At 43.3% G+C, this 27,731-nt stretch overlaps 2 protein-coding genes across 20 annotated transcripts in view; one reads left to right on the plus strand and one right to left on the minus strand.

Annotated features, from left to right (window-relative positions):
- VEPH1 (ventricular zone expressed PH domain containing 1) overlaps window positions 1–27,731 on the plus strand; it is a 154,004-nt gene that overhangs the window by 31,416 nt on the left and 94,857 nt on the right. For 16 of the 19 annotated variants that reach the window (XR_014547960.1, XR_014547961.1, XM_083613214.1 and 13 more), the window contains 3 exons: window positions 4,673–4,923; window positions 6,112–6,327; window positions 9,847–10,021. Coding sequence is in view for 17 of the 19 variants with exons in the window: in XM_083613214.1 (XP_083469340.1) it covers window positions 4,786–4,923; window positions 6,112–6,327; window positions 9,847–10,021 (529 nt within the window). In the remaining 2 variants the exon portion in view is untranslated. Of the gene's footprint in view, window positions 1–68; window positions 141–4,672; window positions 4,924–6,111; window positions 6,328–9,846; window positions 10,022–27,731 lie in introns of all 19 variants that reach the window. The other 3 variants (XM_083613207.1, XM_083613208.1, XM_083613210.1) reach the window with 1 other exon arrangement.
- On the minus strand, window positions 14,668–21,646 carry PTX3 (pentraxin 3). Its single transcript, XM_083613437.1, has 3 exons — window positions 21,340–21,646; window positions 20,380–20,922; window positions 14,668–16,403 (listed from the first exon to the last, which is right to left on the minus strand). Exons 1-3 carry the CDS (start codon window positions 21,479–21,481, stop codon window positions 15,784–15,786), a joined length of 1,305 nt encoding a protein of 434 aa, XP_083469563.1. The 5' UTR covers window positions 21,482–21,646; the 3' UTR covers window positions 14,668–15,783.

Raw genomic sequence — 27,731 nt, forward strand, 5'->3', positions numbered from 1 at the left:
CAGCTTTGCAGTTAAAGGTCAAACTGACATTTTAGGTGAGATACGATTTGAATGTTTTTTGCAGAAAGAGTCAGGAAAAGACACTGTGTGCTTTTTGAGCTTAGAGCCGCTGTGACTACATTTTGTACCAGGACTGAAAGGTACTGACAGTGAAATGTGTGCTGGAGGTGACCTCTTCCTACTGCATGCGTAGCAGAATTATATAAATGGGAAGCTGGCTTCCATTCCATAATGTGGCCTATCATATATCTATCTATCTATCTATCTATCTATCTATCTATCTATCTATCTATCTATCGATCTATCGATCTATTGATCTATCTATCTATCTATCTATCTATCTATCTATATATCAGTATATACACAAGACTGGATTGCAATGGACAGGGAAGTGAGTGTGCAAAGCAAGGTAGCATTTTAAAAATTTAGCTTATACTTCCATGTGCAGTGTTGCCAAGAACTGAAAAGGGGCTGCTTTTCTTTAGCAGGGTAAAGAGAAGTGTCATAGTGACGTAAGAAGTTGGATTGCATTTAGGATATTCACATAGCCCTGTAGTAAGAGTATCACTCAGAGAGAATAACAATCACAAGTGTGAACAGGCAAACTTGCTTTTTTGCTTTGGGTGTCAATTAGCCCATGAGATTAGTGACATGAGATTTTTAAAAAATTTTATTAGGTCCATCAGTTCATTAGTGGGCACATGCCAAATTCAAAAATTAGAGAGTGGCATTGCTTGTGCCTTGGAGTGGTTATCTCTCTACTCTACTAAGGCAGACAGCCGCAGACTTTTGCAAATTGTAAGCGGGTTTGTAAGCCTGACTTTATACCACAGGCACTGTTGGGTGGGTGTCCAGTGTACAGTGTGCTGACATTGACAACATGAGTTCTGAGATGTGCTGAATTCATGTTTATATTTGTCATTACAATATATTGCACCTATCCTCCAAGGAGGTCAAGGTGGCACCTGTGCTTCTCTCCTTGTTTATTATCTTCTCAACAACCCTGGGAGGTAAATTGGTCTGAGATACTGTGAGTGGCCCAAGGGCATCCAGTGAGTTTCATGGCTCTGTGGGGATTTGAACCCTGCTCTCCCACATCCTAATCCAACAATCTAACCACTACGCTACACTGGCTCTTCTTCAGTAATCACAGTTGAGAGCTCAGGAGTGGCTCTGAACTCAATCTGGAAGTTTGTGGGGCGGCTGTCAGATCGCTTTCGTGCTGTACTCATATGGTAAAGGTGTTTGTGTGAACCGATGCTCCCATCAGGCTACTGTACTTTAGGCTACTGTAACTCCCATGGCAGTCGTGTGCAAACCTTGCCATGATGTATAAACCAGCTATTTGTTTAGAGCAAAACTCTGCTGAAAAGAGTTACATTTGCCTCTAATTCTAATTATACACTGAAGAGATCCAGTTGCAGGAAGCCTGATGGCACACCATCTGTTATTATTTCAGGTACGAAGCCAGAAAAAGCAAAAACCAATAGGTTCTTTTATATATGTTATATAGGTGGGTTTTTTGCTGAATGCAAAATATTGAGGCTTCTTCTTTTCTAAGTCCTGTTGTATTTTTAAAAAATATCCTGATGCTGACAGATTGCTAGCGGTTGACAAGTTGACTGAACCCAGATCCTGCAGGTTTATGTGGCTACCCTTGACATTTGTTTTCTTTAAAAAATGTGCTATACATATTGCACAGACCTGGCTAAGTGAGTTTTTACAGGAGGTTGTTGTTTGCACCATGGCCTGTACAGCTGCTATAATTGCACAGCCATCAGTGACGTACGTGTTTGTGTGTGTGTGTGTGTGTGTGTGTGTGTGTGTGTGTGTGACCCTACTACTTGGCTGTTGCTGTTGCTGGCAAGTAAGGTAAAAGGTAAAGGCACTCCTGACCATTAGGTCCAGTTGTGACCGACTCTGGGGTTGCGGCACTCATCTCGCTTTATTGGCTGAGGGAGGCTGCATACAGCTTCCGGGTCATGTGGCCAGCATGACTAAGCTGCTTCTGTGAACCAAAGCAGCACACGGAAATGCCGTTTACCTTCCCGCCAGAGCAGTACCTATTTATCTACTTGCACTTTGACGTGCTTTCGAACTGCTAGGTTGGCAGGAGCAGGGACCGAGCAACAGGAGCTCACCCCGTCGCGGGGATTCGAACTGCCGACCTTCTGATCGGCAAGTCCTAGGCTCTATGATTTAACCCACAGCGCCACCTGCGTCCTTGGCAAGTAAGGTGCCCCTGCCCTAATGAAATGGCATGATTTAGCTGCAAAAGACAAGGATTAGATTGGGGATGCAAGATGCAGACTCTGCATCCAAAGAGTAGCTAGGAGGGTCCATTGTGGGCTCCTGCTGTGTGCATCTGCAGAGGAAGTCTGGACAAATAGGTCCAACGACATATTCTATCATGGCAGAGGAGTAACATGGGGGTGCTGGCGGGGGCACATTCCTCCCGATGCCCTGCTATGTCGTGAGCTGTTGCACTTCTCACAGCACTCTGCAGCCTGAGGGGCAGGTGAGAAGGATAAAACAGGACAGGGCACACAGCAGTGCTGTGTTTGCAGAGTTCAATGAGCTGTTGCATCCTTCTCACCTGCCCCCCAGCAGGTGGAGGAGGATGCAACAGGCTTCAGCTGGCGGCTTGAGGAGGACGCAACAGGAATGTGCCCTGCCAGCCTTGCTCCATTTTTGCAAGTCTTGCAAAGCGATGCAGGCTTGCAGGGTGCCGTGAGTGCGCCTCTCAAAGCAGGGCAGCATCGTCTGAGTTGGCCGGCCGGGCTCCCCACTGTGCGGCCGGATGCAGCTTGGCCCTGCTTAGTTCCTGCGGGCGCATGCATGCCTCTTGTGCCAGCGGGGAATGCTCCACCACTGTACTATGGAACAAACTAGAGGGAGGACAAATAAATGCCAAGGGAGGAGAGTGCTTTCACCAATGAAAGTGCTCCATTCTGCTCTATTCTATCAAAATACATGGGGACGTTAGCTCAAAAGCCTTGCAGTTAGATGCTAACACATGGTTCCAGCCCAAAATAATGGGATTTCCAAATTTTATTTTCCATTGAAATGTATGAAGAGATAATACGACCTCATAAGGAATCAAAAGCCTGGCCTTTCTGACTTGTAGTAGTCTTTCCCAGACCTTCTGCCAGAGTTCCATTTAACCTGAGGTGCTGGATAGTGAACCTGCGACCTCAGTGCAAAACATCTGCTGGGCCATTGAGCAGTCGCCCCTTCCTCTGGTGCTTGTGCATGTGGGTTCCATTGTACAAGAGAACTCATGCATGAACCCATTGAATAGGGGGATATCAATTTAAAGCATAAGGAGTCTATAGTTGATTTGTCCCCCACCTTTCTAACAGATATGCGTTGGACAAAGTGGCTCCCATCAGTTAAAACCGCAAAATAAAAATATTACAACAATGCAAAAATCACAACATAACAGTCACAAATTAAGAATATGCGGATAGCAGCAAATTTGACAAGGGCAGGGATGGCAGATGAAATGCACTTTCTCACGAAAACCAACTCAGCCTGACAAATTAAAGATCTATTTGTGATCACTTTGCATAGCATAGAATATGGTCCCCCCCTCCACTCCCCCAAGTATTACTTTTCATTTTAAGTAAGTTCCCAGCCCTTCTTACTGGAGGCAGGGTGGGAAGGAGCTTAATAATGCACAGAAAATATTTGCTGCAAATGTTTCTGAGAAGCACATGTGGTTTTGCCTTTTAGGGTCAAAGGAGTATTCCTGTTGTCTTACCATTCACTAGTATATTTCCTCACCATTGGCATCTTCTTTGTTCTTTAATGCTCTCTATATTTTCTCTAATGCTTCCATCATCAGCATATAATTCCTGTTGAAATCAATAAAGTTTGGGGCAGATCTTGCTATTCTGTTATTTATCTTCGCCAAAACACATCTAATTTCATAACCTGGTTAGATGGGTGGGGAATATTTATTTATTTTATATCCTGCCTTTCTCCCAGTGCAGGACCCAAGGCAGCTCACTACATGAATAAAAAACAGATTCTGCTTTAAGGAAAAAAAAAGACCAATAAATTGTTTTTATTTATTTAAATGTATTTAATTGTTTTTAATAAGTTACCATATATAGTTGAATGCATTTCACTTCTGCATTGAAATGCTTAAAAATTTAATATAGTACTGTGTTAAATATTAAATACTGTAAAAAGATAAAGGGACCCCTGACCATTAGGTCCAGTCGTGGCCGACTCTGGGGTTGCGGCGCTCATCTCGCTTTACTGGCCGAGGGAGCCGGCGTACAGCTTCCGGGTCATGTGGCCAGCATGACTAAGCTGCTTCTGGCGAACCAGAGCAGCACATGGAAACACCGTTTACCTTCCCGCTGGACCGATACCTATTTATCTACTTGCACTTTGAGGTGCTTTCGAACTGCTAGGTTGGCAGGAGCTAGGACTGAGCAATGGGAGCTCACCCTGGAATTCTAACCGCTGACCTTCTGATTGGCAAGCCCTAGGCTCTGTGGTTTAACCCATAGTGCCACCCGTGTCCCTATTAAATACTGTATAACTGTATTAAAAATTAATATAGTACTGGTGTCTTTGTGGTTATGTCCATGATTATTTCTTTTAAAAAAAAATTTTTTAGAGAGCCAAGCATTCTTGTTAATCTATTTCTTCTTCTCAGATTATGGCAGAAGAGGTCCAAAAATATGTGAAAAAGAATCCTATGTGTGGGAGAGGGACACCTTCTTGATGATGGATTATTGACTGAAGCACGTTCTGGCCGAACAATCAACTATGCACCATCTCTTTGGACTCGTTTTGGGACAAAAGGATCTTTCACGTGCAGGGGACCTCTTCTCCTTAGACGATTCTGAAATAGAAGGATGTCTGTCAGAAGCTCTCGAGCAAATAAAAACTATTAGTTCATCTCCAGTAAGTAATGCATTTAATGCCCCTTTGAGTGTGAGATGGAATGTATAATAATGGATCAGAAAACGTGAGCATCTCAAAAGAGCTGAAGAGTGTGAGGGTACAATCACACACACACACAGTGAATGCAGAATTTCATCCACAGTTTACCATAGGTAAAATGGGACCGAGCTTTACACGATTATTGTGAGAATAAATTTCCAGTCATTCACTGCCTGAAATGGGAGAAAAGGGGGGAGGAGGAGCAAGATAGTTTTTATAGTGGTGTGAGGGTTTCAAAATGGGCCAGCCTCAATTATGTCCACCTAAAAGAAGTCCATTTTTAGCAAGGTGGGGAAGGGGGAAATAGGTATCCCCCCCATTTTGCACATTATCCTTTACATTGCACCAACTTTTAGTTCTTAATATTTGAAAAACATTTCATAAAAAGATTTCCCTTAAAAAACCAAGTCTAAAAGTTAATTCCCACTAGAGGGCATCAGTGATACATATTTTCGTTGCACACACGCTTCCATATGATTTCCAAATTCAGATAATTCAGTTAAGATGTCACGTGAATGAAGCCTTAGAAAATTACAGATATCATTATTCTCTAACATTCCCCCAAAGAAAAATCATGGAGATGGGCAGAAAGGAATGAATAAAAGGAGTAGGATAGAGAACATTTTCCTTTCAAAGGATGGGATAAGAATTTGAGCCTTTTCCGCTGGGGGGGGGGGGAGAAAGAAAGATTGGGAAGGAACCTGAGAGGGGCTGATAATAAGTGCACATCAACACCAGCACATGAGGTCATCCCTTCAAATTGATTGGCAGTAGGATCAGAGGAAAGTAGTACCATCCACAGTGTGTCACCAACTTATAGAGCTCATCTACACTTCTGCATGTCCAGTACTGAGAAAGCAAGGGTCCAAGCAGTTTCCCATTTGTCCCATGCTTTCTAGGTTTGGGTCAGAGTGGTTTTGCTTTTGCCACACCGCTTTCCCTCAGAAAACACACTCTTCAGAGCTAGATCGGAGCAAATGTTAATCCAGAGTAAACCTGCTCGTAGAGCAGTGACATAAATAAAATTGAAAGTTCTGTCTAAAGCAATAGATTGGTATAGTGTATGGGAGAGATTTAACCTCCTTGGTTCATTCTGATGACACTTGAGTACCGTACCTAAGCCTCACAAACTGTTTTGCCCTCAATCAGGACTACCAAACGAATGACAACGACCAGGCAGTTGTGGAGATCTGTATCACTCGAATCACAACGGCCATCCGGGAAACAGAATCCATAGAGAAACATGGGAAAGCCCTTGTTGCACTCTGGGAATCTTGCTTAGAGCACAATCTGAAACCTTCGGGGAAAGATGAAGATACACCACATGCAAAGATTGCTTCTGATATTATGAGCTGCATTTTGCAGGTGAGAGCGTTATACATTGTCCTTGGCAATGATCAGTGCTTTTTTCCACAAACAACCAGCTTTTGGTTGACTGAAGAACTGTCCTAGACTTGATTTGGAACCTCCCCATAGCCACAGGCTTTCTCAGGAACAGTATTGGTCTGACAATGAGCTGCACATGGATATAAGCCGCACCTTTAAAATTGGAGGGAGGAAAAGGAAAAAAAAACAATACCCACCTTCCCCTTTCTTTACGGCGGCTTGGGTGAGGCTTGGGAGCAGCGGGTGGGCTGCACGCCGTTGTCCCATGCTTCCAGGCTGCTTCCTGGGGGACGGAGATGCGCTGCTTTGCCGGCAGTCTTCCCCCTTTGTTTTGACAGCTGGGGGAGGCTTGGGAGTTGTGGGCGGGTGCTGCGCTGTTGTCCTGCTCCCCCCCCGGCCCTTCTGGGCAGCTGTTTCAGCAGCAATATCATAAGGTTGTGATTGCGAATATAAGCCACTTTCCGGATCGGAATTTGAGAAAAAAGTGTGGCTTATATTCGGGCCAATGCGGTAACTCTTCCTCTCTCACACAGCCCAGCTCACCTTTTGGGTTATCTCCAGGCATTCAGGGATGCGGGTAGCACTGTGTTTTAAACACAGAGCCTAGGACTTGCCGATTGGAAGGTTGGCGGTTCGAATCCCTGCGACAGGGTGAGCTCCTGTTGTTAGTCCCAGCTCCTGCCCACCTAGCAGTTCGAAAGCATGTCAAAGTGCAAGTAGATAAATAGTGCAGGTAGATAAATAGTGCAAGTAGATAAATAGTGCAAGTAGATAAATAGGTACTGCTCTGCCGGGAAGGTAAACGGCGTTTCCGTTCACTGCTCTGGTTCACTAGAAGCGGCTTAGTCATGCTGGACACATGACCGGGAAGCTGTCTGCGTACAAACACCGGCTCCCTTGGCCTATAGAGCGAGATGAGCGCCGCAACCCCAGAGTCGTCTGTGACTGGACCTAACAGTCAGGGGTCTTTTACCTTTTACCTTTAGTGGATAGGAGATGGCTGTAATGCCAGGCATTCAGTGGTGAATGTGTCTCATCACATTTCCTTAAAGGTAAAGATAAAGGGACCCCTGACCATTAGCTCCAGTCGTGACCGACTCTGGGGTTGCGGCGCTCATCTTGCTTTACTGGCCGAGGGAGCCGGCGTACAGCTTCCGGGTCATGTGGCCAGCATGACTAAGCCGCTTATGGCGAACCAAATTGAAGTGTATCAGACACTAATTACTATGTTGTCGTGAGCAACTGGGGGGGGGGGGCGGCAGCGCTGTGAAACACACCTGAAAAAACCAACAAGTTTGCTGTGCTCTAACTTGGTCATGTGAATACACCCTTGTTTTCAGACTTAATTCTTAATCCTGCCATTCCTGACTGCAAACTTTCAACAGCACTAAAATGTTTCTTGCTATCTCACCCTGGCTCCCATTCAGGACTAACCTCAAAGATTTGTCTTGCTTTAAAAATCATATTAATCTGTTTTGACTCTTGGTTGTTTTCATCCAAAAGGTCGAGAACATGATATTGGAGAGGGAGAGAAAGGGCTCCTAGACCTGGTTTCCCATCAGTGTGGTGGCAAATTAAAACTCTCTGTATGCCCAGTTCTGTCTGTTTCAGCTTCAGAATTCTAGGACCAGCTCCAAATAAACATTTTATGCAATGGAAGTTGAAAAAACTATCCTGGATCCAAGACAGGTGTTGATTTCCAGAAATATAACTCCTTAATAAACAGAACAAGCCCCCATTGTCTCCACTTCGCTTGTTATTGTAACACTGTCAAAACAAAGGGCCTTGTTGCCTGGAGTATATTAATTGCCTTAAAATCAGTTGTACTTGTAATCAAGACGCAAACAAGGGGCATGTGATCAAAAGCCTCCCACTGAATTTGATGCTCCTTAGGCGGCAAACTCCTAAGTAAGTTATTCTCATTACAGTATTTTTATACAAAGAAGTACACCTGAGAGAGACAAAGAGAGAAATGCTATCAGTTGCCATTCCGGCCAGAAACTCCAGAGATGATACAAGTTGCCTGAGAAATCCAAGCCATTGGGAAAGGGATTGCAAAGTGCAATTGCCTTTTTGTGTTGGTGCAAAATGCAAAACAAATCATAGCTCATTGTAGAGCACATACGTGGCCTGCAGAAGTTCCCAGGTGTAATTGTAGCACCTTGGGCCTAGAGACCAAATGCAGCCCATCAGTCCTCTCTGTCTGTGTTATGTACTGAAGTTCTCACCCTGGGCCAGCAGGGGGATACTGTAGATAGTTCAGGTCCACATATGCAAATAAGGGATCGAAAGTGACGTTCAGTGATTGGATAGTTACAGAAAATGGTTACTGTTGCGTTCTAGTGGAGCTCTATATAAGCAGGCTGGCTGAACCCTTCAGTTCAGTTCTGTTCTGGCCTGTGAATAAACAAGAGCTGTTTGAAGAATCACTGTGTCGTCTGATATGTTCACCCACTACTTAACAGTCTGGCCCTCAGGATTCTTCCCAGGCCACATTCCTCACTTCTTCCCATCACCCTTGAGTGCTTTTGCCTGGCTGCAACGTGCTCAATAATGCCACTCCTTTGCCTGGATGGAGGGCAGAGAGGGGTGAGTGAGTGTGTGCAGGAACTAGGCTTCAGCACAAAGGTAACATTCACTTTTGTGGCTTCACCTACTTTTGCAACTGGCCCCTTGCACCACTGACATGTGGCCCCTGGAACATTGGCTCACCACCCCTAGCATCTCAAGTTAGAAGGATCAAGTGGCCAGTGATTGGGGGGGGGGAATCCACCTGAGATCTTGGAGAGCCACTGCCAGTCAGTGGACAATACTAGTCTAGATGGGCAAATAGTATGGCCTGGTATAATGCAGCTTTCCACATTGCTAGGATCCAGCTCTCAAGTTATGTGCATCTGTGCATGGTCCGGATTGATGGTCCCACATCGTCTGAAACATTGTAAGGGATCTCAGGGCACATCTTTTAGGCCATAGTGGACAGTGGGGTGGGTGGTTGTGCTCACCTGGCCCCCAGTTGCTCCCCTTGCTGCTGCATACTGATGCAAGTAGAAAAAAGTCAGCAGTGAGGTTGGCTCAGTGCAAACCAACGGAGCCAGTCCAGCACTCCTGCTGGTCTGTTTGCACTGCACCAGCCTCACTGCCACCTTGACCCTCTCTGTTCTGCTATGCAGCAGTGACACTTGCAAGCGGAGGTTGGATGAGTGCCATCACCCCCCCCCCGCTCCACCTGCTGCTGCTCTCAGGTCAAAACATTGCAGCTTTGTCTTGAAAAACCATTCTTTCAGTTTTTACATAGATGGACCATTGTTGCTTTTCTACAATAGCGTGTAAAAACTTGTGATAATTTTCAGAGCTAATATTAAAAGGAGAGTCCAAGAGAAGCCCAAGATGGTGCTAAAAGGAACATGTCTAGAGAAGTTCCATGGTCTTAGCTGATGGACCCAAGCAGATGACTTGTAATGAATGTTGCTTTTTTGGTGCTTCTGTTTTCCTCAACAGAATTATAACCGTCCTCCCATCATGGCATTGGCTGTCCCCGTCGCAGTCAAGTTTCTGCAGAGGGGCAACAAAGAACTGTGCAGGAACATGTCGAGTTATCTCTCCCTTGCTGCAATTAGCAAAGCAGATTTGCTGGCTGAGCACACAGAAACCATTGTAAAAAGTGTCCTGCAAGGTAAGAAATATCAGAATTGCGCTATTCTGATTTGCCTATTTGGTCCTGTAAGGTTTTCTATACATGTGGTGTTTTGTTTTTTAAATAGATAAATAAAATCTAAAGTTTTACAGTCAGGATAGTTTCAGACACAGCAATCTGAATGCGTGCCTTAGATTTCATGTTCATGCGCTCATGTTCAGGGGACTCCATGTTGGTCCTACTGTCCCAAAATTGTGCAGATTCCTGGCTCAGTCCTTGATGCAGACTGAATTTGGACTTCAGGAGTGGGTTAGACAATGTATGTGAGACTGGAGCAAAAACAAAGTCTCACTTCCCTGTCAATGTGTGGGCCCCTTCAGGGTGAGTAATGTAACATAATGGGTAATGTTGCATGTGTGTGTGTGCATGGGCATAGCCAGGATCTTTGTAAAGGGGGCAGGCCTTTTGTGGGGGGGGGAGAAGCTCAGTTTGCTTTGTATATTTGTTGATTTTGGGGGGCAGCTGCCCTCCTGCCCCCCCTGGCTATGCTTGTGTGTGTGTGTGTGTGTGTGTGTGCAGCCTTCCACTACATAGTGTCTTCCAGATGTGTTGGACTACAACTTCTAAATCCCTGGGCATAATGGACAACGGTCAGGGAAGGCTGCGTTATGGAATCAGAGAATTAAAGAGTTGGAAGGAACTCCAGATGTTATCTTGTCTGGCCCCCTCCATGCCTGCAAATCATCCCTTCCACTTGAAACAGATAGTTCTACAGACTTTCTACATAGCTCGGAATCTCACACCAGGCAGTGTCTGCAAGAGAATTCAAGCAGGCATTCCAGAGGTTCCTGATTGGTTTCTATAGCTGCAAAGCACCCATGAATGCACTGACGGAATTGATGAAACCTGACAACAATAGCAAACATTTTCTTTTCTTTTTTAATTTGGGCATAATTCTGCTGAGTAGAATTACCACCTCTTTTTAAAAAATGAACACAATCCTAACCCCCCATTGAAATCCCATTGAATACGTCCTTATGAGTAGACACTGGTAAGATTGCAGTGGGTGGGAAGTGGGATACTCCTCCATGATATGCACACACACATCCCACCAGCGCTTTTTTTCTGGGGGCACTTAAGGGTATGCAGTACCAGCACCTTACACACCCACCCACCTCCAATGTTTAAAGGTTGGCACTTTCTGTGACAACTTCATGGTGAGTCCTGGCACCTTCCTTTCTATTAAAAAAAAAGGCACTGCACCCCACAACATCAGACACGTTGGATCAACCCCAGGAAATCGTTCCACTGTATACACCTGGAATTCACCACTCAAACAATTTTGGAGTAGTCAGAGTGAAACTAGTCTTAGGGAAAACGCATCAAAAGCAGCATTTTCAGAAGAAACCAGTGGATTGTGCGTAATTGTGGATAACGTCGAGTGTAAAGGTAAAGGGACCCCTGACCATTAGGTCCAGTCGTGGCCGACTCTGGGGTTGTGGTGCTCATCTCGCTTTATTGGCCAAGGGAGCTGGCATACAGCTTCCGGGTTATGTGGCCAGCATGAGTAAGCTGCTTCTGGCGAACCAAAGCAGCGCACGGAAACACCGCTTACTTTCCCGCTATTTATCTACTTGCACTTTGACGTGCTTTCGAACTGCTAGGTGGGCAGGAGCAGGGACCGAGAAATGGGAGCTCACCCTGTCGCAGGGATTCGAACCCCCAACCTTCTGATCAGCAAGTCCTAGGCTCTGTGGTTTAAACCACAGCGCCACCCAGGTCCCAACGTCGAGTGTACATGAGTTGAAAGAACAGAGATGGCAATGTGCTGAAGCCAGAGTAAACCGCCCTGAGACCTCCAGGTATGGGGCGGTATATAAATTAATATAAATTAATAATAATAATAAAGGGTATTGTGTACATACTGTGAGTTTGTGTGTAAAAAACTAGGCTGCTGTTTACTCCTGTGTCTGCCACTTTCATGCCATTCCTTGCTTGCTATGGGTCAATTTTTATAAATTATGTGCAACAATGACTCTATCATTAACTTAAATATAGTTAAGAATTCTTCGTAGTATTTAACTTATATCCCATTTATTTTCTTTCTTTTTTTCATTTCCATCATTCGACCAGTAGGTGTTGCTCTGGATATCTAAGATAAAATTGCAAGGAATGTTTAGTTTCGTAGAGATGCTGTAGGAACTAAGAAACTAGCAGGCTGCCTTCTGTTGTTATTATTATTTGTAAGAAAGCGGGAGAATTTGAAAAATATATATGCATGAATGAGCAGACACCCTAATCCATAGACGGCCTATGTGCATGCAAAAATGTGCTTCTGTGCACATGTTCCTAACTTGTCTGCATTTTTGTGTATGCAAATGGATGCTAGGTGCAAGATTCCAGCTGTGGGGTGTGTGTGCATAGAGCTGTTATATCTATGATAGTGTTGGCCAGCTGTTTGGGACCCGGACAGTTGAGACTGGGTTCAGATTCCCCTACTTTGGCTAATGGGTTATCTCTCCCAGCCGTACCTTGAAATCACAGAATCACAGAATTGTAGAGTTGGAAGGGACCATGAGGGTCATCTAGTTGAAGGCCCTGCAATGCAGGAATTCTTTTGCCCGACGTGGGATTTGAACCCACAACCCTGGGATGAAGAGTCTAATGCTCTACTGACTGACCTATCCCAGGATTGAATTTAGGACCTTCTGTATGCAAAGCAGATGCTCTACCACTGAGCTAAAATCTTTCGTTTAAAAGTACCCAAGAGCTTTTCAGTTTCTTTAGTGCAATTAACTGGGATTAAAACTTCATGCTTTGCTAGCACAGCTGTTTAAAGGATTGGGCTTTAAGGGGCTTGGTATAAGTACATCTGTGGTTCCCTTGTTGCCCTTGAGCTGATGTAATCAGCAATTGCAGCATTCTGCACTAACTGCAGCTTCTGGATCAAGCGCAAGGGAAGCCCCATGTAGAGTGCATTGCAGTGATCCAGTTGTGAAGCAATCAATGCGTTAACAGCTGTGGCAAGGCTTTCCCCTTGCACTGGCAGCTGTTGACACAAAGGTGGTATTAAGCTATCTATTATGGTGCTGGAGGAGACACTTGAGAGTCCCATGGACTGCAAGAAGATCAAACGCATCCATTCTTAAGGAAATTAGCCCTGAGTGCTCACTGGAAGGACAGATCCTGAAGCTGAGGCTCCAATACTTTGGTCACCTCATGAGAAGAGAAGACTCCCTGGAAAAGACCCTGATGTTGGGAAAGATGGAGGGCACAAGGAGAAGGGGACGACAGAGGACGAGATGGTTGGATAGTGTTCTCGAAGCTACCAGCATGAGTTTGACCAAACTGCAGGAGGCAGTGGAAGACAGGAGTGCCTGGCGTGCTCTGGTTCATGGGGTCACGAAGAGTCGGACACGACTAAACGACTAAACAACAACAACAAAATCTGCTATACCACCACAGCTTCTCCTTCTGATGGTGCAGAAGTTTAAAGTGATTCTATTCCTGGCCAGCTAGCTCACTGGAGTCCATTTACTTGTTCCCTTTTAGGATAATCCCCTATCATGGGACAATCAGAGACCTCATCCCTGCTGTCTTCTGTTCCTGCCTTCCCCATCTTGGTGCCCTCTGGGTGTTTTGTACAACATCTCCTATCAGCCCCAGCCAGCATGGCCAGGGATAATGGGATCAGTAGTCCAATACTTCTGGAGAGCATGAGGTTGGAGAAGGCTGTTCTAGTTTCCATACAGTAGCTTTTGCAGTTCTCATAGAGCAGGTTTTGCTGGAATGACCAAAGATCTAGTACAGGCCTTGATTTCATCTGGCTTAGTTTAGTACAGTTTTATTTGGACAGCGGCCATTGAGTATTACTCACTTCTCAGGCCCCTGAATATGAACTCTTATGTGAGATTATTCTGTTTGCAGAGAAGTATACAGTGGTACCTTGGTTCTCAAACTGAATCAGTTCCGGAAGTCCGTTCCAAAACCAAAGTGTTCCAAAACCAAGGCACGCTTTCCCATAGAAAGTAATGCAAAATGGATTAATCCATTCCAGACTTTTAAAAACAATCCCTAAAACAGCAATTGAACATGAATTTTACTATCTAAGAGACCATTGATCCATAAAATGAAAGCAATAATCAATGTACTATACTATAAAATAAATAAGACAGTATTGTAGATGATTTAAAAAAAAAATTCTTACCTGCACTGATGATAGTCATTGTCTGGATGGGGGGCTTTTATCCATTTCCACAATCAATCAATCAATCAGTAGCTGAACTGGGTTCCACACAGTCACAAAAACAAATTAACCGAAAAAGCCTCAAAAACAAAATAGCAAAATAAAGAGCAAAAACAAAAGTGCCAAACTTAATCCATTCTGGAAGTCCATTTGACTTCTGAAATGTTTGAAAACTGAGGCACAGCTTCTGATTGGTGCAGGCGCCCCGGAAACAATAGCCGACAGCCGCATTGGACATTCAGCTTCTGAAAAACGTTCGAAAACCAGAACTCTTACTTCCAGGTTTTCAGCGTTTGGGAACCAAGGCGTTTGAGAACCAAGGCACCACTGTACATAGATTGTGTAGACAAGAAAGACAAGAGGAAAGAGACATGCCAATCCAAAGCTGTGCTTGCTTTGGCAATTCAGACCTCTTGAATAAAACTATAAGAAATACCAGTCTGATAAAGCATTTTTATTTACAGTACAATTTTATAAAAAATAATTTCAATAATGTTAGTACAAAATCAATTTACAATATAGTACAGCTGTATCCATTCCAAACAAGAAAATTACAATTATCTGAATGCTAGGTTGGTTTCCAGTATAAATAATATCTTGGACACAGCACTAGCTTTATTAAGGTGTACATATCAGTTGCAACAAAAAACAAAACAAAACAACAAACGTTACTTCAATACTCTTATATGGTACATCTGTAAAATTCACATTGCTAATATAAAATCTACAAATGGGAGATATCCAGAAGACAGCATATTAGCTCTGCAGAAAAAGAGCTCCAGCCATTTGTTTGCATATATTTACTTAGGGAAAGTTATTGAGCCAAAATCTGTCCTCGGATTATCATGAATGACACCTATTTGCTATGAGTGAGAACAGCTTCTGCATAAAGGACTGTTATTCCAATATAATTATTGAATAGGTTTGCAAACTACTTTTGATTATGTTTTAACTTTTGCTTGCTGAAACAACATTTCATCCACACCTCAATTTATTGCTGCATGCTTACAGTACTAACTTGTCATGAGATATATTTAAGAGCACATAGTATGGCTGCCATATGGAAGCCATTTTAAATTGTTCCTTGTGGCAGCTGTTTCTGTGCCCCGGAGAATGAGGTTCCTTGTGGTGAGAAGGCCTCCCACTGACTTAGTAACTACTTGTTCTAGCAGCAGATAATGTCTGCTATCTTCTAACCATCTCTCAGTGCTACTCATCCACTTACCCTCCCTCTGGCACAACTTTTTTCCTTCTTGGACTCAGAACAACAGAGGAGAGTGGGAAAATATTAGAGTGATGTAGTTGTAGCTGCTACAGTCACTTGGAGGCTTTTTGCCATGCTGAGCCTTATCCAAGGGTTCCTGTGTGGACTAGGCTGAAGTGGCACCTCATGAATTAAGCATTCCCACCCCCACCCCCATATCACTGCTTGTCTATTGAGATTTAAAGCAACTTCCCTGTGGAAGCTCTTTTGTATGACCAGTTCCTTAAACATTCAGGCTTCCTAGATTTTCTGCATTTGATGTCTTTACATGGACTTTTGAAGGGCATCTGTTCAGGGCCCAAAAACATACTGAGCTCCTCCATGAGGCAGAAGCTCTGTAACCCCCCACCCAACTAAGTTGCCACGAATGTTACAAGCCTCTTCTCCAGCTTGTCTTGTTATCTCTTTGCCGCTGAGGACTCTGTTCCAAATATTAAAGCCAGTTATTTTCCCAGAGAAAGCTAAAGATTCATCGAGACTGCCTCCATCACAGCAGCGATTCTTTTCTTGGCCAATCTTCAAAATCCCACCATCTGGAACGATGTGGTCCTCAGCAATTTCTGTGGAGGCAGCCACCACCTTCCCGTTTACCCACAGTGAAATACTTCCATTAACTGTGCTCCAAATGCCACAAAGGTGAATCCACCGTCCAGAAGAGACAACATGTTGGGCGATGACCTTGTTGTTGTCATTGCTTACAGCAAGAACAGCTGAATCATTGCTCAGATACAACTGAATTTCATGGGCATTTATCTTTGTTCCATAGGAGAATACAATAGTTTTGTCTAGAATTTCCGTCACTTTAACCCATGTGCAGACAGTGAAGGAGTAGAGCACCATTGTGGAAGTTGGGTGAACACTCACATATATCTTTTTGGAGCGCATTGGGAATAAAAGGGCCATCTCACAACCTGCAAAAATAACGGAATGATGTTATCATCAACCAGTTAAGTTACAACCAAAGTAATTATAAGAGTGCCATTCCTTAGGGAACCAAAATGGCACCATCCATACATCTCCATATCTACAACCTTGAATGACCTGGAATGCAACCCCAATGCAAACTGGGAGTTGCTTGTATGAAGTTCTGTTTATGTTTTTTTTAAAAAAAGGACATATATTCCACCACTGAATTTGGGGGATTTTAAAAATGGATTTTCACCAAAATTCCAGTTTGAAAGTTTTAGTTTTCCAAAACTAAGGTTCTTCTGAAAGCCCACAATAGAAGGAAGCAAGATTTTAGGACAGACAGTGGAAGATGGAAAAGATTTATTGCAGTTGTGGATTGTTTTCTTGACATTTTGATCAGTGCATCTTTTTTTAAACGAGTGTCCATAAAACCTTTATAGGATCAGCACATCATTAGATGCTTTGTTTAGGGCACTTTTATTGTATGTTATTTCCTGTTTGGGATTACTTGTATTACACCAAATAAACAGTAGTATTACACAGAAAGAGTGTAATACCTCAAAAACCACGTAGAAATGGCACCTTGCAAACATCACCTTGCAATGTTGAAAGTAGTCCTCAAGAACTGCATGTTATTTGATGGGATAGAAGTGACCAAAAAACAAATTCAAAACAAAATGAGGGCTATTCTGGCCCCAACTCTTCAAGCACTGATGCCCAAACTTGGCCCTCCAGCTGTTTTTGGACTACAACTCTCATCATCCCTAACTAACAGGACCAGTGGCCAGGAATGATGGGAACTGTAGTCCCAAAACAATTGGAGGGCCAAGTTTGGCCATCAGTGTATTATGGGACTGGTGGTGGTCAATAATAGAAGTACTCTAATAAATACAGAAGTAAAGAGATCACAGGAGTTTTTGGAGGGGACATATTATTGTATAAGCAATGAACTATGTGTGAGCAATGAGCTATGTATGAGCAATGAACATTTGTATGTCAAGTTCCTAGAGCTAAAATGCATCTTGAAATCACAGCTGTAATAACCGGGCCAGTCACGTGCTTTTAGCTTTGAGTGTGTTAACAACCTTTTGACCACTGAGAAGTGGGGCATTAGGACATGATTCTGTGGGGACTCTTCTTTAAAGACAGCAGAGCTGTGTGCAGAGACATGGCTTTTTAATTAGCAGGATTTCTGGCTTTATTATCAAGGGGTAGCCAAAATTAAAACCAGCTTCATAAGACACCAGCAACAGTGTGATCAGAAAAACCCCTTAAGAGTCAACCTGGCAGGAATCCACGATACACAAGAAATCAAAACCAGTTGTTGAAAACTCTTTTAGAAAAGATTTCCAGAGGGATCTGTGGGGTATTTCAAAAATACACTCTTCTTGTTCTTAATCATATTACGACTTTCCTTCCTCCTCCTATCAAAACATATGGAACGAAATTCTGTCTGTAGTCAGTCTGTTGTGAATTAAGAGCAGGTCCTGTGAATTCGGCTGAGTTATTCTGGACTTCACACTGACTTCATCAATTGGGCAAAAATGCAGAAAGGAATCCAGCCAAAGTTAAGAGTTTTTATGTCCCGTTAATTTCTATGGGCTTGAAGCCAGGACTGCACATTGCAGCTGACATGCGGCTGCCGTAGAAAACAGAAATCCCGAATCTCCCCCTCCTCCTCCTTTCTCCTCTATAATGTCTAATAATGTGAAACATGTGTGACATCATTGCATTGTGAGTTCCCCCACCTCTCAAGCAGCAGCCAATGAAGTGGAGTGGGAGGAACCTTGCAAGGTGATGTTGCGTCATATATTTTGTGTTACCAAATGTTACAAAGGAGAAGGGAAGGAGATACAGGATCACCCTTAAAAAAGCAGGCACACATCAGCCACGCCATTTAGTTCCGGCGTAACTTTCCCATTGAAGTCCACAAGCGTTAAATGTGCTTACCTTTGGCTGGATCATACCTGTATGATTGTTACTCTTAAGTATAGTGAAAATGAGTAGTTTCACCTTTATTTCACAGCTGCAAAGGTTTGCAAAAGAAATGTTAGTCTGATGCCCCCATCTTTAAGCAACTCAGAATGTTGATCCAGGGAAAAGTGAGCTGTTAATATCCATTTTTTAGCTCACCTGTTAAAATAATCAAAGGGCCAATAAGAATTTCTTAGAGGTCCTTGGGAATTGCTCTGTTCAAAGCAGAAACTGGTGCATGCAAAAATGCATTTTAACCACTATATTTTAATTTGGCCTTATATTTTGAAAGTCAGTGTGCACCAGTCTGTGCTACAGGGTACTTTCCCTGCACCCCACCCCTCCACCAAAATGTGCGCTCTCTCTCTCTTTCTCATAAATTAAAAAACAAACACTTTTTCCTTATAGTCTTTTGTTTCTTGAATTTAAGAAGTTGACTGTAGTTCTTGCAAACTTTCTCTTGAATGTGCAGTAGTCCATTCTCAGACTGCTGCTTTCTATCAATGAGTATAAAAGGAATATCTGTGCAGTGAGATTTTACCTATTTCGACTAATGAATGCACAACCACATGGTATGGGTTTATTCAGCCATCTGTTTGCTTTTCGGTCCCACTGTAGTCAAATAAAACAAAAGAAACTTTAATGTTTCAGTTTCACAGGCAACTGATGCTTTGGAGGCCAGTGATTGGCACTGCCAACCAAAATCTGCAGTTGGCATCATTTACCCCACAGATCTGCAGGCACCCTTGAACTGTGGTAAATGCTGGTTCTGTGTGGCTAGTTCTAAACTCAGGAGCCATCCTCTCTATATTAACTTAGTATTATAAGTATCTTGATTTTTCCTTTAGTGGAATATTTCCTTGATTACTTCAGGATTTGATATTCATCTAGGTATTGCCTTAAAAATCCTTGTTGGGTTGTAAATTGGAGCAGAGAAGGATAAGTTCAAAAACTATTTTATGAAAATGGTTATTCTATTCATTGTAACATGAGTCATGACATGCATAATGGTGACTTCTGCCGGAGCCCTTGAATCGTGCTGGTATTTCAAAGAAAAGTTGCAGGGGAATTTTTGTGATGGATCGCTATGCAGTTGGGCTGCACAGGGTGAAAGCTATTCCGCCTTCCCGAACCCCTGTGGAGAATCTGTTTATGCCCTGAAGCATGAGAATTGATGAATAGCGTGTTGACATAATCAGTGAGCTCACGGGGTCAAGTTTTGTTCATAAATAGCCTCTGAGGAATGCTGCGAAGGAGGCAGCAGGTAGGTTGCTGGGAAGAGGAAGGAAAAGAAGGGACCGAAATGGAATGGAGTAAGAGGGGTTTTTTGTGGATTATTGTTCTTATTCTTGCAAACACGAGGGGAAGTCTGTAGCTGGGAACCAGGAGTCAAGAAGACATTAAGGCCTTGGAAATGTGAAAGCTGTAGACCAGTACAGTGGTACCTCGGGTTAAGTACTTAATTCGTTCTGGAGGTCCGTTCTTAACCTGAAACTGTTCTTAACCTGAAGCACCACTTTAGTTAATGGGGCCTCCTGCTGCTGCCGCGCTGACGGAGACCGATTTCTGTTCTTATCCTGAAGCAAAGTTCTTAACCTGAAGCACTATTTCTGGGTTAGCGGAGTGTGCAACTTGAAGCATATGTAACCTGAAGCGTATGTAACCCGAGGTACCACTGTAGAGGAGTCTTTCTGTTGGTCAAATATAGGAAACGATGTTCCCTTTGGCACCATCCAGTATTATGCTAGCTATAGTCTCCTTGTTAGGCATCCTGTAAATGGGTTTTATGCTGTGTGTTCATGTTCTTTGGTTGCCATATTGTACAATCTGGGCATCTGCTAAACACAGTCTGCTCCCACACAATATGCCTTCATCTCAGGCTTCACAACAATGCTTCCCCTTGTATAATCAAAACATGGATTGGCGCTATTTAACAAGAGTTGCTTAAACACAGTTGTTTGGGAACGGATGTGAAACTTATTAACTAACAATAGTTTAACTTACCAAATGGCAACAAGTGCTGTGTGGTCCTTTTCTGGGCTTCTTTCAGTTCAGCTTTGGTTTCCTGCAGTTCTTGCCATAGCGAATTCAGGATGGAACCGCCCCCACTTGCCATGTCTCTGGATCGGTCTCTCTGCAGGAAGCCCCTCTGCTGCACATCCACCTCAGCTCCCCTCTGCCAAGTGTGCTCAATGTGACCCAGCCTGCTGGACATGTTTTGGCTCAGCTGCAGAATCTCTTTGAGGATCTTCCCTTCCGCAGATACATGAGGCACCCCGGGAAAGTCCTCAGTTTGCCTGCTGCTTTTTGCCAGCATCTGGCCCATTTGGCTCACGATTTGGGAGGCAGCTTTCTCTGTGGAAGTGGTGCACGTGCCAGCCAAGGTCTGCACTAACTGGAGCATCTCCCCTCTCACTGCTTGCAGCTCCACCTTAAGGATTTCATCGAGGGAGTGGAGCAGCATATTCTCTTTCATCTGGGAGTTCTCAAGCATGATGAAGAGTTTGTCCCATTCTGTGTGTTCTCGCTGGCAGTCGCACGAAATACCTAGAGCAGAATAAACACAGCGGCTGTTAAATCTATGTTTCTGTGCAGTGGGTTATTTTTTTCCTTGAGCAAAGTTGTCTTTTAAATAAGTCTTTTGGAGCACACTGTTTTCGGTGTGCTTCAAAACTTCCCACTGCTTTCTTTCCCCAGAAGACAAGGGTATGACTTGTTCAAATAGTGCTGGTGGTGTTATGTGGCCAACCTTAGCACTGTAAAAGGGAACTAGAGAAAAGAACACAGGCGTCTACTTCTTTTACCTATAAAGGTCTTGTAATCGCCATGCTTTTGGTTAGCTGGCTACAGCTTTTACAACAGTGGAAGCATAAGAAACATGAACTCGGAATGTCCTTTCCTTCAATGGCTACAGAAACAGCTAGCTTGCAAGACTGAGACGAAATAGGCAAAAGAACTACTTACTTTCTTCTGTTGCAGGAATTACACTTTCAACTTCATTGTCAAAATTGAAGAAAAAGAGGTCATCGTACTCATCCTGGTTCTGACTAGATGAGGGAGACCCGAGAGCAAAAAACAGGATCACAAAGGAAAGCATTTCTTTCATTTAGGATTCCCCAGCTGTTTCCTTGAAAGTCTCCGCGTGTCCCTGAATGAAAAGGTCTCTAATAAGAAACCGAGCAGAGATGATTCTAAGAGAGGGAGTTGCAGAAAGCCCTTAAATAATACTCTGAGAGTGCCTGGACCTGAATGAATGAGTAATGCTAGTGCTGGTGCTGTAATCGGAGTGCTTCTGGTTATTATTAATTTTTTTTTTTTTTTGGATGGGAGTTGGGGGGAGGAGAAGGGGGGGTGGGAGGTTGCACAATCTTGAACCTTAAAAGTTTGAAATGTGGCTGGATTACCTAGCAGTGTGAAGGGAGAAATCATGGGGAAAACTCCTATTACGAATTGCAAAGCTCCTTGGAGACTAGTTTTTCTTGAAAAAATATTCTGAAGGATGAAAAGCCAAGAAAACAAATAAATTGTGAATTTGCTGAAATGAGGAGAGACTGGAATTTCAAGCTATGGTTCGAAAACATTTTAGAGTACATTCCAAGTTACAATCCTTTTAAAAAAAAAAGATTTTGCATAACTTTGAAGTTTCCCAAATTGAAGTGTACTGGGTTGTTGTTTTTTTAATGCAGTAATTTAAATATATCTTAATAGTAATAATAATCAGTGATACATTGGGTTGGACTAAGACCCCTTTTTCTATATGAAATTGCAGCTGCTCACTTGTATAGAAAATAATAATAATAATAATAATAATAATAATAATAATAATAATAATAACTTACACCCCACCTAACTGACTGGGTTTTCCCAGCAATGATCACCAGTTGAACATATTCTACACCCCCCCTAAGACTGGCAATCAGCTGTCCTTCATAGGATCATGAAATCATAGACTTCTAGAGTTGGAAAGGATTCTGACGACCATCTCATCCAACCCCCTGCAATGCAAGAATATGCTGCTATTCCAGGGATCAAATCTTCAACCTTGGTGTTATCAGCACCACGTTCTAACCAACTGAGTTAACCAGGCTCCCAAATCATGGATAAATTGGGAACTAGGATGGGCTGCTGCTAACAAAGTGCCAGGCGCTGGATGTGTTCCTCTCCTCACCACCCTTGCCAGCAGCATTCTTTTCTGCATGCTGATCTTCCTTGAGAAGACTTGCTCAAGGAAGCCTTGACATCTACCCACAGAGATGCCTTGCTGGACCTAGACAGTAGTCTGCAGGTGGCTTTAGATTAGAACCCTGATTTTGCTAACACTCACAACAGCCCTGCCAGATGGATCACAGGGCTTCCTAGTTTGCAGATGGAATGCTTAGGCTCTAACATGTCCCTTGTTCAAGGGCACCCTCAATCTATGTACCTGGTTAAGCTGGAATTTGGGGAACAGAAATTCAAAATGTATGATCAAAGTGAACATTTGATCCACTATACTAGAACTATTCAAGGAGGGGAGCCTTCTCTAGAGACTGAAACTGTCTGTGACAGCTTCCAATTTATACTTAGTCACCTGTATGATATATTAGTCTACTGAACTTTAAAAGAACCCATGTCTATTCTATGAGAATCAGGATATCCCTGCTAGAAAGCAGTGGCAGACTTTTGGGCTCTCAAATTTCAGAAGCACCCTGCGCGGCACTAGAATTTGGCACACCCCCCCAACCTCTTGAACTCCATTCTACAGCATTGCTTTAGCTGCCCCTGCAGTGTGATACCCAGTGTGACCGGTTGCACTACCCTAAAGTCACTTCTGCAGAAAGGTGCACAGTCTCAGATGTGGGGGTACTTACGGAAAGACTTAAGTGGGAGTTAATGACCCATTGTCCTTAATGACTCATACTGCTGAGGCTGGAGAACTAGATGTGAGAGGAGTTGTGTGGTTTACACACATGCAAAATACAGACCCTAACTGCCACCCGCCCTCTCTCAGTAATGTTCAATAAAATAAAATATGCAAAACGATTTTCCTGCCCCTGCAGGCGCAGCCACCAATGAAGAAGAGGCTGTGGGGGGGAGCTTCAAGTATAGTGATGACAAGTTACATGTTCAGTAGACATTACTGGAAGGCAGAGAGAGGATCAGAAGATATGAGGCTGCTGTTTTTGAGTCGTTGCATGACTTCTAGCCTGCGTAGCTTTGGCTCAGCGTACATTATTACAGGCCCATGTAAATACAGCCATTCTCCAACTATGCAGAACTGTGCCATTTAGCTAACATATGAGTTGGCCTCCAGATCTGCCAGTCAGGGTTTTCAAATGTGGAAATGTTCATTGATTTCCTCCTACTTTGTTCTTTATGACTTGGCTGTGGTTTCAGTGTATCTGTAAGCTGCGTTGTGCACAGTCTTTTGTGGAATAGGGGAATACAATTTAAGAAGGATAGTGATCAGCTGGATCATGTGCAGAGGAGGGCAACCCAGATGATCAAGGGTCTGGAAACTGAGCCTTATGAAGAACGGTTGAGGGAGTTGGGTATGTTTAGCCTGGAGGAGAGGAGACTGAGAGCAGATATAATAGCTATCTCCAAGTGTCTGAAGGGCTGTCACATGGAAGATGGAGCAAGCTGGTTTTCTCCTACTCCAGAGGCTAGGACCTGAACCAATGGCTTCAAGTTACAATAAATGAGATTCCGACTAAACATCAGGAAGAACTTCCTGACAGCAAGAGCTGTTCAACAGTGGAACAGACTCCCACGAGAGGTGGTGGACTCTCCTTCCTTGGAGGTTTTTAAGCAGAGGTTGGATGGCCGTCAGTCATGGATGATCTAGTTGAGATTCCTGCATTGCAGGGGGTTGGACTAAATGACCCTCAGTTTCCCTTCCCACTCTACAATTCTATAATCATCATCAGAGGATAGATGCTTCCTACCGTGTGGGAATGTTTTGTTCTTTAGTAAAAATACACGGGTTATAACCGTTAGCTGTACTCGGAACAGACCCATTGAAATGAATGGACTTAAGTTAGTGTCCAGTATTTTCAGTGGGGCTGTGCCGATTAAAAATAACACTGGATATGAACCCATGAGTGCAATATATATGCTCCTTGTGTCACTTTTGAATTGTGCAAAGAGACGAGGAACATAATGCATAGTTCTGAGAGAGATAGAAATCTAAAGTGAGAAGCTGCCTCAAAGTACTCTTGTTCACCTGTTAGAAGAGCCATAGGATTAAAGGGTAGCTAGGGGCTCTCAATCACAGGAAAGAGCCTCCACGTTTACAGCATGGTGTCCCTTGAGACCTTCACTCAACACATGGAGATTGGAGAGGGGGATGCAGAACTGGGCAGCCGTGCGCAGTGTTGGGCGTGGAGCCATCAGCACAACTCTTTAATTATCTGGCGTCCCTTCACATGGATAGCATATGAAACAGGCTCCAAAAGACCTAGCAGTTCCCTGTAGGTATCTAGCCATTTCTGTTACAAAACTGAGTTCTTTCCAACTGTGGCCTCATGTTTTCATAATTCACGAACATGATATGGGCGACTGCTTTGCCAGAACCTTTATCAATGTCGATCATCTATGCTGTGACTGATAAACATCTTGCCAGAATACACAGTAGTGGTGGTATGTCGGGTCAACAACAGGGCAAGATTTGGTCATCTGAAAGTACTTTGTACATAGCAGCATCAAGAGAAAGCTTCCAAAAGATGGGCTAGGGGAGCAAGAGATGCTTCCTTTTTATGTTCATAATTCATGTCAAACAATTCCCCCCCTGGAAGAATCCATTGGCCAACTTTTCCCTCACACCTTTTAATTCACAAGGACTCAACTGCATTCCAAGGTTTATATCTGAAGGCACCTCTGGATTTAAGAATGAACATCTGCTCACATCCTTTTTTAAAAAAGAAGAAGTCAATTTGGAAATCCCAGGTTCATGCTCACTTCTTTTCTATTAGTAGTAAGTATGAAATATATCATTAGCTCCAAATCACTACGGAGGCTTAACAAACATGGGTGAGTAATGATGATGTCAGGCTTCTTATCCCAGAGAGCCCCTCTGGAATTATTCTGGTATTGTGAAGAAAAATTGGATACCTAATTTGGATAGTTAGAACAGGAGTGGACTGGTTCATGGAGGCCTGATAAGTTAAGGCATAGAGCTCTTTCATTAAAACACAAAACCCAGTAGGAGTGTTGGTTCTGCTGTCTCACTGGGAGCTTACTTAATCGGAGGCATCCTTCATCTGGTCCAGTCACTGCATTGGCAATAGTGACTGACTTGCTGTGAAGCGGGAAAAAGTTGTGCGATAGCCATCAGGCCTATGAGGAAATCCTTCCCGATCTGCTGCTGACTCAGACATTCCTAGACTTAAAAGACTGATGATGCTGTTTGTTTTCCCATGGGGGCATGGATCCAAAGTGGAAGCGGACAAGGGTGAGAAGTTACTCGTCATGCAGTGCAAGTTTCTTCAGAATGATGCAGTGTGCACAATTTTGTTTGTAACAGATGATTGATGTAGGGTGTACACGAAATATCTAAAGCAGGCATTTGAATCATAGTTAGGAACATGGTCCAGCATCCTGTTTCTAATGGTGGCCACCAGCTAGAGTTTTCCAGGAATTGTAGCAAGCAAAGCATGAAGGCAATCTCCTTCCTCCTCTGTTTGGCACCTGACAACTGGCATTCATGGCTATCTTGGCTGTGAGTTGTGGGAGACCTGCTCCCTGCTTTGCTGGCCTTTTCCTTCTTGGCCATGGAGGGTGTGGCCCTGATTGACTCCAACTACACAAGCCAAGGCTGTTGAAGAGGCCAGAGACCATCTTTCTTGTCTCTTACTGGAGACCCAGGTCATCAAGCCTGAGCTTCCACAGCCACCCCCACTATGAACTGGTATTGGCAGGATTGGCAGCTACAGCAGCAAATATGTTCTACACTTATGACAATGTATTATTCTCTTGCTAACTATGTTGTTTTAAATGTGCATTTCATATTTGATTTCCTTTAGTAACGTGTTCTTTTTAAATGTTTAAGATAATTTGGTTAACTTTGCTGCATTAAATATGCATTCCATAGTTGACCTTTGTAATGTTTAGTTTTGAAATCTTTAAGGTAATACTTTAGTTTCCTGTTAATTGTGTTGGTTTGAATGTATACTTTATATTTTACTTTCTTCATTAATGTTTTACTCTGGATTGTTTTATTTGATGCTTTAATGTAGGTTGTTAACCGCTTTGAGATTTTTCTTTTAAAAAAATAAATAAATCAGTAAAGGAATGAAAACAACAATGACAACAACAACAACTGCCTCTGAATGTGGAGGTACTACTTAGATATCCTTCTCAATGTGTTATATTTAATTCTAATCATCTGGTGAATGAGCTGTGTCCTAGGAACAGACACCATCTTGAAGAAACACATTCTTGAGTTGCTGATCACCATTGACCCCAAAATGAACAGAGGGTGTAATTCAACATTGTGCTATTATGATTGTTCTATCAGTGCAAGCATTTCTGGTTGTCAGATGAAATGATCTTTTGTCACCTCCAAGAGCTTCATGACTCCCAAGAGCTAATATGGGAGAGAAGCTGAGGGGGCCACTGTGCTAGTGGGACTCGATATGCTGGCTCCTGCTGGTGCAACTGTTTCAGGGATGCCCAAACTTTCTTCAAAGAGAACCAGATTTGATGAAGTGAACATGCATGAGTTGTTGAGCTTTTTTTAGGATTGAAGTTCAGGTTTTTGGTTTTTTTTTTCAGTTTTATCCCCAAGTTGTTAGTTGTTGAGCTTTTTTTGGATTTTACACCCCTCCCCCCGAAACAGACTTTGGACATGCCTGGTTTAGTTGAATCTGTCCTGTGGAATCCATGTGCCTTTGCTAATAGGGCTAGAAAAAGGGGGGCACGGGGGGTGGTACTCTACTAATGCATCCCATCAGTGCAGGATTTCTGCTTGTGCAAATAGACTTTTTCCCTTCTCTTCCCCCTGCACGTCTCCTTGCCCTCCCAAAATCTGATCCAGAGGGTTGAGGGAGCCCCTAGAATAGATTTAAGGGAGGGAGAAGAGAGGGGAAATATTTTGTTATGCAAGCAGAAATCCTTGCATTAGCACTACATTGGTTGCCTTAGCACTACATTGAATTCTACCCTATAATTCTAAACTTTTGCCAGCAATGTATGTCACTGTGTTTCATGCACAAAAATGACGAGGGACAAATCTGCCACTTGTAACTGCCTGCTGGGGTGCTGCTGTTATTTAAACTTATTTTTAGGAAGGCGCTGCAGCTTGCCATTACCAGTGGCAGGCTTGAAGAACACATCATTCCCCATTGAGATATTGTGGTTTAGCATCTGTTTAATGA

Source organism: Podarcis filfolensis (genome assembly GCF_964270895.1).
Source record: "Podarcis filfolensis genome assembly, chromosome: 5".
In the NCBI taxonomy this organism is placed as follows: Eukaryota; Metazoa; Chordata; class Lepidosauria; order Squamata; family Lacertidae; genus Podarcis; species Podarcis filfolensis.

Bases quoted from the DNA above. Each gene is read 5' to 3' on its own strand.
- PTX3 (XM_083613437.1), bottom strand. From the start codon at position 21,481: ATGAAAGAAATGCTTTCCTTTGTGATCCTGTTTTTTGCTCTCGGGTCT. The intron at 20,923-21,339 runs GTAAGTAGTTCT...ATTCTGCTCTAG, and splicing joins AATTCCTGCAACAGAAGAAA to GTATTTCGTGCGACTGCCAG. The intron at 16,404-20,379 runs GTAAGTTAAACT...TTATTTTTGCAG, and splicing joins ACAGCACTTGTTGCCATTTG to GTTGTGAGATGGCCCTTTTA.